At 38.0% G+C, this 12,614-nt stretch overlaps 1 protein-coding gene across 2 annotated transcripts; it reads right to left on the bottom strand.

The window, feature by feature from the left end:
* Nucleotides 1–5,150: 5,150 nt before the first annotated feature.
* Nucleotides 5,151–10,988, bottom strand: LOC115168016 (ORM1-like protein 2). Of its 2 annotated transcripts, none has more exons than XM_029722861.1 (4): nucleotides 10,912–10,988; nucleotides 9,314–9,488; nucleotides 6,086–6,237; nucleotides 5,151–5,900 (listed from the first exon to the last, which is right to left on the bottom strand). In XM_029722861.1, the coding sequence occupies exons 2-4, from the start codon at nucleotides 9,485–9,487 to the stop codon at nucleotides 5,765–5,767; spliced, it is 462 nt and encodes a 153-aa protein (XP_029578721.1). In that variant the 5' UTR covers nucleotide 9,488; nucleotides 10,912–10,988; the 3' UTR covers nucleotides 5,151–5,764. The 2 variants fall into 2 exon arrangements, with proteins under 2 accessions (XP_029578721.1, XP_029578722.1); XM_029722862.1 differs by lacking the exon at nucleotides 10,912–10,988 and adding an exon at nucleotides 10,526–10,668.
* Between the last annotated feature and the right edge of the window lie 1,626 nt (nucleotides 10,989–12,614).

Genomic DNA, 12,614 nt, shown 5'->3' with positions numbered 1-12,614 from the left:
AACTGTCATCAATCGTAGAAGAAATCAGAGTCATGTACCTGCCGTTCATAACCGTTGTTAGCCTTCTTGCGGTATTTACAGTTGCATTAGGCGCTCCAGTTAACCAAACAGTTGGAATCAGTTGGAATAAAGTCACAGAGGGCTCTTTAAAACTAAATGAACTTGCTAAAAGACTCTTAACTGAGGTAAGTGGATTATCATCAGTATTCAGTATTGCTAATGGTAGGGTGATGATAAAACTGAATTAAAGTAGGCCTAAACTACCCTGGTTCTTGATGCTTTTGTGGGATATTTGGTACCTATTGGTTAAAAACTGGTTCAAATAACGTTGTTTCCACTTTATTTCAACCCCCAAAATCAATGTGATGACGTTGAATCAACGTGGGAAATTTATTGGATTGACAAAAGTAATACATTTAAGAGCATTTCGTCATTTTTCCGCCCAACTTTTTTTTACCGAAATCCAATGACATTGTGTATTTAAAAAAAAGTTAAATTCACTTTAGTTGACAGCTCAATCAAATGTAAATCAAAACTAGACATTGATCTGACATCTGTGCCCAGTGGGTAGTCAGACCGTTAGAAGTGGAAATGAATAGGTGCCTGCTACAGGTAGGCAACTTGTATTGAATCTGCCTCTGAAACATTTAATCATGTCCTGCAGGAGCTCAGTCATTTGAAAAATGTGGAAAGAGTTGTCAAAGGGCCAAGAGTGCTGGTGGAAGCCACAGACAAATGTGATCCAAAAAACCTAAGAGCAGATTCAATGGTAAGTCACAACTTCCATTCTGTTCCATTCTGATAGTGAGTTAACTTGGACCAACAACTTCAATAAGACACGTATGTGGTCAATGGTTATACAAATGCAATTTTTTTTCAAAATGTTTAAAGAACTAACCAATTCTATCATCCGGTCAGACACAAATGTTAATTGGTTGAGAAACAAATACACAACACCAAGTGTACAAAACTGAGATGATTAATCACCTTTTGTCTTTTTTACCATGATCCACCTAAGCCTTGTCTTAAGAAGATGGTTTTTGCTCTGAAGAACTACAGTACAGTATTTGGGATAATTAGTCAGTTCAAGAATAACTGTGCAAAAACTGGAAAGAAGGTGAACACAGTAGTGAAAGAACTCCTTTTAGAATTAAAGGTAAGTCCAGTGTATTTGATGTCTGAACCTACTGATGTCTCAATCTACAGAATCATATTTCAATAACTTATTAATTGAGGGACTGCATATCCTTACTCTTAATTGTCTTGTAGGAGCCCCATCCTCATTCAGAAGAGAAGTGGCAGGAAGTGAAGAGCTGGGAAGAGCCAGGACTGTGCCGTGACAATATTGAGAAGCTGTTCTCCTTCTCCATCCTCATGGCTCGGGTCTTTGCCCCTGGTGATCCTGCAAAACACATAGTGGATTCGCCTAAATATTGTATCTATAGCTCCGAAGCAGGCCACAATTGATTCATCATCTGTGATCTGTTTCAGTATTAGACAACTTAGTAGTAGATGGACATCTACATTCATTGTACGATCAATTTGGTCAAAATAGTCTGAAATGACAAGTAACTTTTGTGGTGTTGTATGTTATTGCAATGTTTCATAAACATTTCATTAACACACTTATATATCTGCCTGTGTTCCACTTTGGAACAGTTGTTTATATTTAGGAATGTATTTATATATGTATCTATCCATATTAGTATATTTATCAAACGTATGAATTTGTGAAGTAACTTAACATATTTTTTTACATATTTATTTATTTTACTTATTTAATTTATGTTAACACCTATTTATCTGTTATGTAATATTTTTTAAACAAAATGTATTTATTATTGGATATCATTTTCCACGTGTTAAATTGCTTAAAAAAATAAACAACTTTTAACTTTTAACTCTTGTTGTGTCAATAACGTGTCTATTTTTGCCCTTACATCTACTGTAGGGGTGGATTGACCACCTTTCAATTCTGGAAAATGCCAGATAGGCTGGACCATTTTTATAGTTGGCTGGGCTGGTCAAAATTGACACACACTCCCAATTTTTTTGTTGCTGATAAAAATAAAACAATGAAAAATATGTTTTTGGTTTGTTTTTTTGAGCAATTTCTCTGTTGCTCTAATCTACACTAAACAAAAATATAAATGCAACATGTAAAGTGTTGGTACCATGTTTCTAGAGCTGAAAAAATACCAGACATTTTCCATAAGCATTAAAAGTGTATTTCTCTCAAATTTTGTGCACACATTTATTCATATCCCTGTTAGTGAGCATTTATCATTTGCCAAGATAATCCATCCACCTGACAGGTGTGGCATATCAATAATCTGATTAAACAGCATGATCATTACACAGGTGCACCTTGTGCTGGAGACAAAAGGCCACTTTAAAATGTGAAGTTTTGTCACACGTCACAATGCCACAGATGTCTCAAGTTTGAGGGAACGTGCAATTGACATGCTGACTGCAGGAATGTCCGCCAGAGCTGTTGCCAGATAATTAAATGTTAATTTGTCTTCAATAAGCTGCCTCCAATGTCGTTTTAGAGCATTTGGCAATACGTAAAACCGGCCTCACAACCCCAGACCACGCGTAAATATGCCAGCCCAGGACCTCCACATCGGTCTTCTTCACCTGTGGGATCGTCTTTGAAATTGTTACATGTTTCGTTTATATTTTTGTTCAGTATATAATGAGCATTTAGCTGATCAATGGGCAAAGGCCGGCTCCCCTACCAAGATGGGCCGGGCCGGTGTTCTGATAGGCTGAGCTGAGGTCATACAAACTCATTCAGTCAAATGCAGCATTAGCAAAGAGACCTGCTCAGACTCTGTCATCAGTTAGACAGCCAAGATCATGGATCGTAAAAAACGGAAAGGGTGCCTACAAACCTAGAAAGAGCACATTCTACATTGTCACCTCACTCAAAATGTCTTATTTTTGGGGCGGCTAAAACTATAAATTGGTCAAAAACTATTATCCTCATGGATTCATGTAATGAAAGTGAATGCCCTGCCCCTGTGCCTGTGCCCTTGCTGGGGCCTGCTGCTGTGATGAACGAGGCACTCTCCTCTCCTCCCATGTGCTTGAGAGAAAATTGTTCTGATCATATAACATTTAAAAATGCAATTGTGGGAAAAACACAGCTTAGGAAGCTTCGTACCCTTGGCCCTGTCGAAGAGTGGAGGGTTTAATCTTTCTGTAGGTATAATTTGTATTTATCAACTTTCGATATTCAGCTCAATTGCAATTATTTTACAATCATGATATTTTATATGGCTTTGAGATATGGAGCGGCATGTACGCAAATTGTGAACCGGCCATTGTGAGGGAATAGGCCTATAGGTCTCATGGGTAGTAGCCTACAACTGTGTTTTGTGTTTCCACCTCAGGTGTTGAACCCCAATTTAATTAGCCTATGATATTAGTTAGTGCACATACAGATGTATGTAGTTAATCTCTATTGAACCCCCACTGGAAGCGCAGTGACGTGGGCTGGTGGTGATAAAATGCCAGGGTCAAATTATTTTCCCAGTCTGCCCCTGATCTACTATAATAATAAATATTATTCAACAGCTAATAATCTATGCTAGGGAGGTCATCAAGGAATCTCTAATGGCTGTTACAGGATTTCTCAAACTGCAGTCAAGCACTACGCTACTTAAGAAGGAAGCTGTGCTTTCCTAAAACATTCCTGTTATTCTTTATGGAGGTGTACAGCTTCCTATTGTTGCCCCATACTTCAATATGTCTATTATTGTGGGTAGACGTGTAATGCTGACTACAATTCCTTCAAATAATGATTACGTAATGTTGACAGTAATTCAAACTGTCAAAAAATAATGTTGTACTCACTTTCCCCAAAAAAGGAACTTGCACTCGGTGCACATAAGCTAATGTATACAAGGAAGTTTGGTTTATGACTCATTCCTTCACTGAATGGGCAGAACTCTTTTGAAGACATTGAATTAAAAAGCACACTGACGTACTGGTAATACATAAGTAAAAGCATTATTTTGTATTTTATTTCTCCCCCCAAACATTATGCATATTTGTTTTTTTCTGCCTGCTCACCAGTTGTGGAAAAAGTACTGAATTGTCATACTTGAGTAAAAGTAAAGATACCTTAAGAGAAAAGGATTCAAGTACAAGTAAAAGTCACCCAGTAAAATACTACTTGAGTAAAAGTCTAAAAGTATTTGGTTTTAAATAAACGTAAGTATTAAAAGTCAATGGAATTGCTCAAATGTACTTAAGTATCAAAAGACAAAGTAAAAGTATAAACCATTTGAAATTCCTTATATTACACAAACCAGACGGGACACTTTTCTAGTTTTTTTTTATTGACGGATAGCCAGGGGCACACTCCAACACTCAGATATAATTTACAAACGAAGCATTTGTGTTTAGTGAGTCCACCAGATCAGAGGCTGCAATTCACTAGCCAGGTGGTGCAACACTTTTGCTTTTCACTTCTACCTCTGAAAAGGTCACGCAAATGTTGTTTGCATTCCAGACAGTAGGTGCAAGTCAGTCACCCCCATATTCGTTTCTGCAGTCTGACAGCTGATGATGGAGCTACTATATCATTTGCATGTGCTTCCCAGGTAAACAGATTGGCATATTCTACAGCGTAGTCAAATTATTACCCAGGGCACCATTTCCACTACTTCCCCCAGGAGAGCAAACACACCACCTCAGTAGGGAGACACCTCATAACTGAAATGCAAACATGGTCATAGCTCAGGCGGAAATCCCTCTGTTTTATCAGCACATCACAGGAAATGTAATAGGCCTCATGTAAAGTGTGTGGAGTTCCCCAGATTCCCCACACAGGCAATCTGAGAATTTACATGATGGTCCGACCCCTCACTCCTGCACAATGTTACTATACTCCTGTGTTGCTGTTCCTCACTGCTGAACATTCCCCTTAGGTTTCCCTCATGTCATTCAAAACCCACACCATCCAAGGAATTACAAAAGGAACATTGTGGGATTAGATGAGAACAATCAATGCAATAATTAAACTTGGTCTTGTGTAATTCATCTGCTGCACAGTGCACTTGTGTGTGTGTACAAAATGGTAAGGATGTACCCCAAATTTCCAAACAAACACAGGAAGTATTTAGATTTAGGCTGAAGAATCAAACATGACATTGGAACATTTATTTTTAGGCACTATCACATATTGAGAATGCTCACATGGCAATGTATATCCAAGAGTCTTCACATGGATTGGTCACCAAACTAAATGAAAAGAATGTGGCAGCCAACTGAAAACTTTAAGGCACCACAAACATACTGGTGCCCACCATTCCATTTGTATGGCTGCCACCTTTCTAAACTCTCTAATCACACATTCCAATGTGTAGACAAATGCAAGTAATTATGAAGACAGTTTTCAAGGTGACGAAGTTCACATTAAAGCTCTTTCTAGAAAAAAATGGCAAATACATGTTATCCAACCAAAGAGAGAAGAATGGTTTGAGGATACATGCACATTGAATATCAAATAATGAAAATGAATAGTGAAATAAAGCAGAGGCCACTCAGTAACTCTTAATCATATTGCTTGGTGTTCAGCGCATTTTGCATCCTTTGTTTTTGGTCAGAGAGGTAACATGAACTGTGCAATAAAAACAACAATTTCCTTCAAAACAGCTCAAAGTTACCGAACATGTCTTCTTCACTTCTGCCTCTGGACCTTAGAAGTGAACTACACATAAATAAAACATACATCTGATACTATCTAGTTGTGTCAGTACTTATTGATCCCAAAAATTCGTACTCCGTGGAACAGGGGCAGCTTTGGAAGGAGGACACTGAGGAGAGAGCCTGTATTGACCAGGAAATGCGTGGCATCATACTTGGTGTAGAAACTGGCAAGAATATACCTGAATAATTAACAGATGGTTTAGGGTTATTATTCAATGCTGATAACAAGAATGCAATAATTCAATACTTACTCGTCTACGTTAATTTATCATTGCAAGCCATAAGAAAAACTTTAAAAAACTAAATAAAGGTTTTGCTCCAAAGCGGATGGATAATACTAGTATGCACAAATGTTCTGTCTTACAGTACAATGGGTGAGATGGTGAGGAATTTGCGTGAGGATGTGAACTGGATGCCGTTGTCCATCTGTTCCCAGTGTGTGAGTAAGCGAGCTTTGCCCTGGTCTGGTGTCTCAAAAGGAGTTCCTTTCACCGTGTGCAGAAACAAGTACATCACCTGTGGTGGACAGATCACACATACACTATATATACAAAAGGATGTGGACTAGAGGTCGACCGATTAATCGGCATGGCCGATTAATTAGGGACGATTTCAAGTTTTCATAACAATCGGTAATCGGCTCTTTGGATGCCGATTATGGCCGATTACATTGCAATCCACGAGGAGTCTGTTTGACAGGCTGACCACCTGAGCAGCATCAAAAGGACCTTGTGGCTGCAAGGAGCCAAGGTAAGTTGCTAGCTAGCATTAAACTTATCTTATAAAAAAACAATCAATCTTAACATAATCACTAATTAACTACACATGGTTGATGATATTACTAGGTTAACTAGCTTGTCCTGCGTTGCATATAATCAAAGTGGTGCCTGTTAATTTATCATCGAATCACAGCCTAATTCAACTTTGCCAAACAGGTGATGATTTATCAAAAGCGCATTCGCGAAAAAAGGAAAATCATTACAAATGTACCTAACCATAAACATCAATGCCTTCCTTAAAATCAATACACAGAAGTATATATTTTTTTAGCTGCATATTTAGTTAAAAGAAATGCATGATAGCAGACAATATTAACTAGGGGAATTGTGTCACTTCTCTTGCGTTCAGTGTAAGCAGAGTCAGGGTACAGTTTAAGTCGGTAGTTTACATACACCTTAGCCAAATACATTTAAACTCAGTTTTTCACAATTCCTGACATTTAATCCCAGTACAAATTCCCTGTCTTAGGTCAGTTAGGATCACCACTTTATTTCAAGAATGTGAAATGTCAGAATAGAAGTAGAGAGTGATTTATTTCAGCTTTTATTTTCTTTCATCACATTCCCAATGGGTCAGAAGTTTACATACACTCAATTAGTATTTGGTAGCATTGACTTTAAATTGTTTAACTTGGGTCAAACGTTTTGGGTAGCCTTTCACAAGCTTCCCACAATGAGTTGGGTGAATTTTGTCCCATTTCTCCTGACAGAGCTGGTGTAACTGAGTCAGGTTTGTAGGCCTCCTTGCTCACACACGCTTTTTCAGTTCTGCCCACAAATTTTCTATAGGATTGAGGTCAGGGCTTTGGGATGGCCACTCCAATAACTTGACTTTGTTGTCCTTAAGCCATTTTGCAATAACTTTGGAAGTATGCTTGGAGTCATTGTCCATTTGGAAGACCCATTTGCGACCAAGCTTTAACTTCCTGACTGATGTCTTGAGATGTTGCTTCAATATATCTACATAATTTTCCATCCTCATGATGCCATCTATTTTGTGAAGTGCATCAGTCCCTCCTGCAGAAAAGCACCCCCACAACATGATGCTGCCACCCCCGTGCTTCACGGTTGCGATGGTGTTTTTCGGCTTGCAAGCCTCCCCCTTTTTCCTCCAAACATAACGATGGTCATTATGGCCAAACAGTGGTCCCATGGTGTTTATACTTGCGTACTATTGTTTGTACAGATGAACGTGGTACCTTCAGGCATTTGGAAATTGCTCACAAGGATGAACCAGACTTGTGGAGGTCTACAATTTGTTTTCCGAGGTCTCGGCTGATTTCTTTTGATTTTCCCATAATGTCAAACAAAGACGCACTGAGTTTGAAGGTAGGCCTTGAAATACATCCACAAGTACACCTGCAATTGACTCAAATGATGTCAATTAGCCTATCAGAAGCTTCTAAAGCCATGCCATCTTCTGGAATTTTCCAAGCTGTTTAAAAGGCACAGTCAACTTAGTGTATGTAAACTTCTTACCAACTGGAATTGTGATACAGTGAATTACAAGTGAAATAATCTGTCTGTAAACAATTGTTGGAAAAATTACTTGTGTCATGCACAAAGTAGATGTCCTAACCGACTTGCAAAAACTATAGTTTGTTAACAAGAAATTTATGGAGTGGTTGAAAAATGAGTTTTAATGACTCCAACTGAAGTGTATGTAAACTTCCGACTTCAAATGTATATGGAACAGTTTGGGCCGCCTGGCTCGTTGCTAACTGTGTTTCTTCCTAACAAAGACCGTAATTAATTTGCCAGAATTTTACATAATTATGACACAACATTGAAGGTTGTGCTATGTAACGGCAATATTTAGACTTAGGGTTGCCACCCGTTCGACAAAATACGGAATGGTTACGTATTTCACTGAAAGAATAAACGTTTTGTTTTCAAAATGATTCCGGATTTGACCATATCAATGACCAAAGGCTCGTATTTCTGTGTGTTTATTATAATTAAGTCTATGACTTGATATTTGATAGAGCAGTCTGACTGAGCGGTGGTAGGCAGCAGCAGGCTCGTAAGCATTCATTCAAACAGCACTTTACTGCGTTTGCGAGCAGCTCTTAGCAATGCTTGACGCACAGCACTGTTTATGACTTCAAGCCTATCAACTTCCGAGATTAGGCTGGCAATACTCAAGTGCCTATAAGAACATCCAATTGTCAAAGGTATATGAAATACAAATGTTATAGAAAGAAATAGTCGACGCGTCATAATTCCTATAATAACTACAACCTAAAACTTCTTAACTGAGAATATTGAAGAACTGGGAATATTGAACCACCAGCTTTCATATGTTCATATGTTCTGAGCAAGGAACTTAAACGTTAGCTTTTTTACATGGCACATATTTTAGTGCTTTTTTACATGCACTTTTACTTTCTTCTCCAACACTGTGTTTTTGCATTATTTAAACCAAATTGAACATGTTTCATTATTTATTTGAGACTAAATAGATTTTATTTATGTATTATATTAAGTTAAAATAAAAAGGGTTCATGTTCATTCAGTATTGTTGTAATTGTCATTTTTACAAATATATATATATATAAAAATAAATAAAAAAAAATCGGCCGATTAATCGGTATCGGCGTTGAAAAATCATAATCGGTCGACCTCTACTACAGACACACTTATTAGTCATTACAATGTCATAACACAAGTCCGCATTACTCTAATGTTCAAAATTATGGGGATCCAATAACTTCAATTGCTATATCTATCAAAAAGAGGGGCTAAAATATAGTTAAATGAGGCCTACATTTGATTGGAAAAACAAAAAACAAACTATAAATACTTATTCTGACCAGATTATGGATGACATTTGTGAGGGTCCAGACAAGGGGCACTGTGAGGACGGGGATGCTCAACAGGAAGACGTGCAGCACGGTGACCAGCAGTAGGTATGCCAGCCAGATCCCTCTGCTGTTCATTACCTGTGTGTTGGGGTTCACCTCACTGTGAGCCACACCCACATTCATCCTGAGGGAACAAAGGATGATTACAAATGATGGTCATTGGACATTGAAGCTTGATACAGAAAACATGGAAGCTTAATGCAGGAAAGGAATCTACGGGATCTAGGCCTATGGCTTGGGAAATTCCTATTCATTTCTAGAATTGAAGTTTGACGTTAAATGGAAAATTTGAAAGAGCAGATTTTTGTATTGGTATATGAATAACATAAGATCTAGAATTCAATTCTGTGAAAATTGTACTAAACAAAAAGAGAATGAGTACATCATTTGCATATTTCACAGTTCCCTCAATTACTCATTTCACAGATCAATGTGAGAAGATGAGGTAGGCTATGTCAGATATAGAACATTGATGTCAAGTGGGAAGTAGAAATCTAGTGGCCTAGTTCTCTTTCCAGTATACCACTAGGTCAGGTAAAGTGACCATCTGTTACTGCATCCTATTATCGTGGGTAGGTAGCTATCAATATACTGTACATATTTCATGGCTTGTATAAAAAAAAAATATATTCCAATCCAAGTGTATTTGAGAAATTGAGAATTCTGCCACTGATCCCCACAGCCATGATCCCTCCCTCAGACTGGCTAACTACTACGAAAACGAGCTAATATCTTGTTGTGGATATAGCAAGTGGGTCTAACGTCAACTCATCTGACTGAGTAGCTCATGCCACTTTAGTCCTGATTTGGTGACTACAGTCGGTCATTTAGAAGTCAGCTAGCTCTTTGAGTTAAATGGGCTATCTGCAGTGCCTACATCCATTTTCATACTTACATGTACCCATTGATTTTTGAAAAATATTACTTACAAATGCCTTAGTTCAACTGTCGTACCCCATCAGAACCCAAAATATACGCTTGTTTTACTCCAATGTTTGTAAACTAAGTAAATGTAAACAAACACTGTATTGCATAATAAACATGGTTAAAACTACCCTTGCAAAAAAGTGCAGTAAATGCAGTCAACTGTGGTATTGCAGATACTGTACAGCAGTTACACTGCAAAATTACTGCAGTAAAAAAAATACTGTAAATACGTACTTCAGTTATACTGCAAACTTTTTCGTAAGGGTATACTTTTGATATCATGGATGGTCAGTCCTGTCTTTGAATTTGCGAGTGTTTACAATTCTCAAGCCCCATACACCTGCTTTATACCGAAACAGTGGTGGGGAGTTCGCTTTGTTATTGTTTCCACCGCTGATTGCTGCTTTAACTAACTAGCTAGCTAGCTAAAAATCTATCTAGCTAGCAAGCTAACTCCACCAATAAACTGGCTAGCTACTGTAGCTAAATAACAACAGCTGTTTGTGCCGTGAAAACTAAAATTAATCTGCAAAATCTATTTAGATTATGTGAATAGGTGCTAACCCATGACATTTAGCATTTTAGATGAAACTTTCCTTACAATCTAGCTAGAAACTCACCTTTTGTTGTAACCAGGAAATCCCTAAACATGCTCATTCCATTGTTCGTTCAGGATTGGCTGTAATGGTGCATGTCAGTTATTATCAGAATCGGATCTTACCGCACAACAGCTTCCCAATAATAAAGTTATAATGAGTGAGCGGCAGTGGTGTAAAGTACTCAATAAAAAATAATAAAACATAATACTTAAGTCGTTTTTTGGGGTATCTGTACTTTACTTTATATATTTTTGCCTACTTTTACTTCACTACATTCCCAAAGAAAATGTCCTTTTTACTCCATACCTTTTCCCTGACACCCAAAAGTACTCGTTGCAGTTTGACAGGAAAATGGTCCAATTCACATACTTATCAAGAGAACATCAATGGTCATCCCTGCAGCAGCTAACAGGATGACAATCTATTCTGAAACGTGGTAATATTGAAGGTTGTCAAGGTGAACATTTTAGTTAGTCAAAGCATTGGGTGTTTGTCCCTAAATACCAGAAAATACCAGAGTGGCGCAGCGGTCTAAGGCACTGCATCTCAGTGCAAGAGGAGTCACTACAGTCCCTGGTTCGAATCCAGACTGTATCACATCCGGCCATGATTGGGAGTCCCATAGGGCGGCACACAACTGGCCCAGCGTCGTCCGGTTTTGGCCGGGGTAGGCCGTCATTGTAAATAAGAATTTGTTCTTAACTGACTTGCCTAGTTAAAATAAATATACAGCATAATAATACCAATTAGCCATACCTCCAGGATACATGTTGATACCCCCATTTACAACCACATTACTTGATGATGAATATCCAGGTTTACCCAAAAAACAGGTCATCAGGTCAAATAGGTCATCAGTGGTTCTGCTTCCACTTTTTTTTCCACAACCAGTGATTTTATGATGCATGCCTTTGAATTACAACATGCAAAAATAACAACGCCAGTATTTATAACTATTCCCATCAACAGCATTCTGTTAAATACAGGGGGACTGTGTCATTTATTAACTGAATTTCAGAGTATAGGTTGTTATCTGAAGCATATCAGAAGTACCCTTGAAGTTTCACATAGAATCATCCAGGAATATGCAGCTATCAGTGTTTTAAGAAACCACAACTCATGAAACTAGATATTTCTCCAAAATGTGAAAAAGAAGAAAAAAAATACATTATTCAGTTTGGAAATAATTTTGTGAACCTCTGCTCTTGCTCATCAGGAAAACTTTGGGGATTCTAGGTAACTGTCCCTGAGTAGCTTGAGAACCTCATAAAAATGGGTGGGGAAAGATAAGTCTTCTCTGATGGCAGGTTATTGTTGGAGGAAACCCACCTCACCAGAGACTACTGTAACTGCAAAATTGGGTTACCTGTATGCTTACTGTGAAATACTGTATATCCACATAAAAGGTGTATTGCACCCCCTGTTGTTCATGTATAGCAGTTTCAGTACAACTCATACAGACAATGCATCATTCAGTACCACCATCTTTCTAGGGCTTTATGCTCCTCTCAGTATTCCCCTTCTACAGTAACAGGTGAGTGGGCTTTCCACTGGTGGAAATTATGTCTCAATATGAAGTGGGATTTTACAATATCATTAATTTATTGACATCCACATGATTATTTACAATGAACAGTACACAACTACCTGGCCACCAAATCTGTAAAGGCTTATGCATAGCCAATTCCACAACACAGAATAGAGGCCAGAATACAAAAGTACAA

Source organism: Salmo trutta, chromosome 30, assembly GCF_901001165.1.
Source record: "Salmo trutta chromosome 30, fSalTru1.1, whole genome shotgun sequence".
Lineage (NCBI taxonomy): Eukaryota > Metazoa > Chordata > Actinopteri > Salmoniformes > Salmonidae > Salmo > Salmo trutta.
This window is presented reverse-complemented; position numbering and strand designations above follow the sequence as displayed.

Excerpts from the sequence above, each read along its gene's own strand:
- LOC115168016 (XM_029722861.1), bottom strand. The coding sequence starts at position 9,487 with ATGAATGTGGGTGTGGCTCACAGTGAGGTGAACCCCAACACACAGGTA. Across the intron at positions 6,238-9,313 it reads CAAATGTCATCCATAATCTG|GTGATGTACTTGTTTCTGCA; the intron begins GTCAGAATAAGT and ends TGTCCACCACAG. Across the intron at positions 5,901-6,085 it reads ACCATCTCACCCATTGTACT|GTATATTCTTGCCAGTTTCT; the intron begins GTAAGACAGAAC and ends TTAATTATTCAG.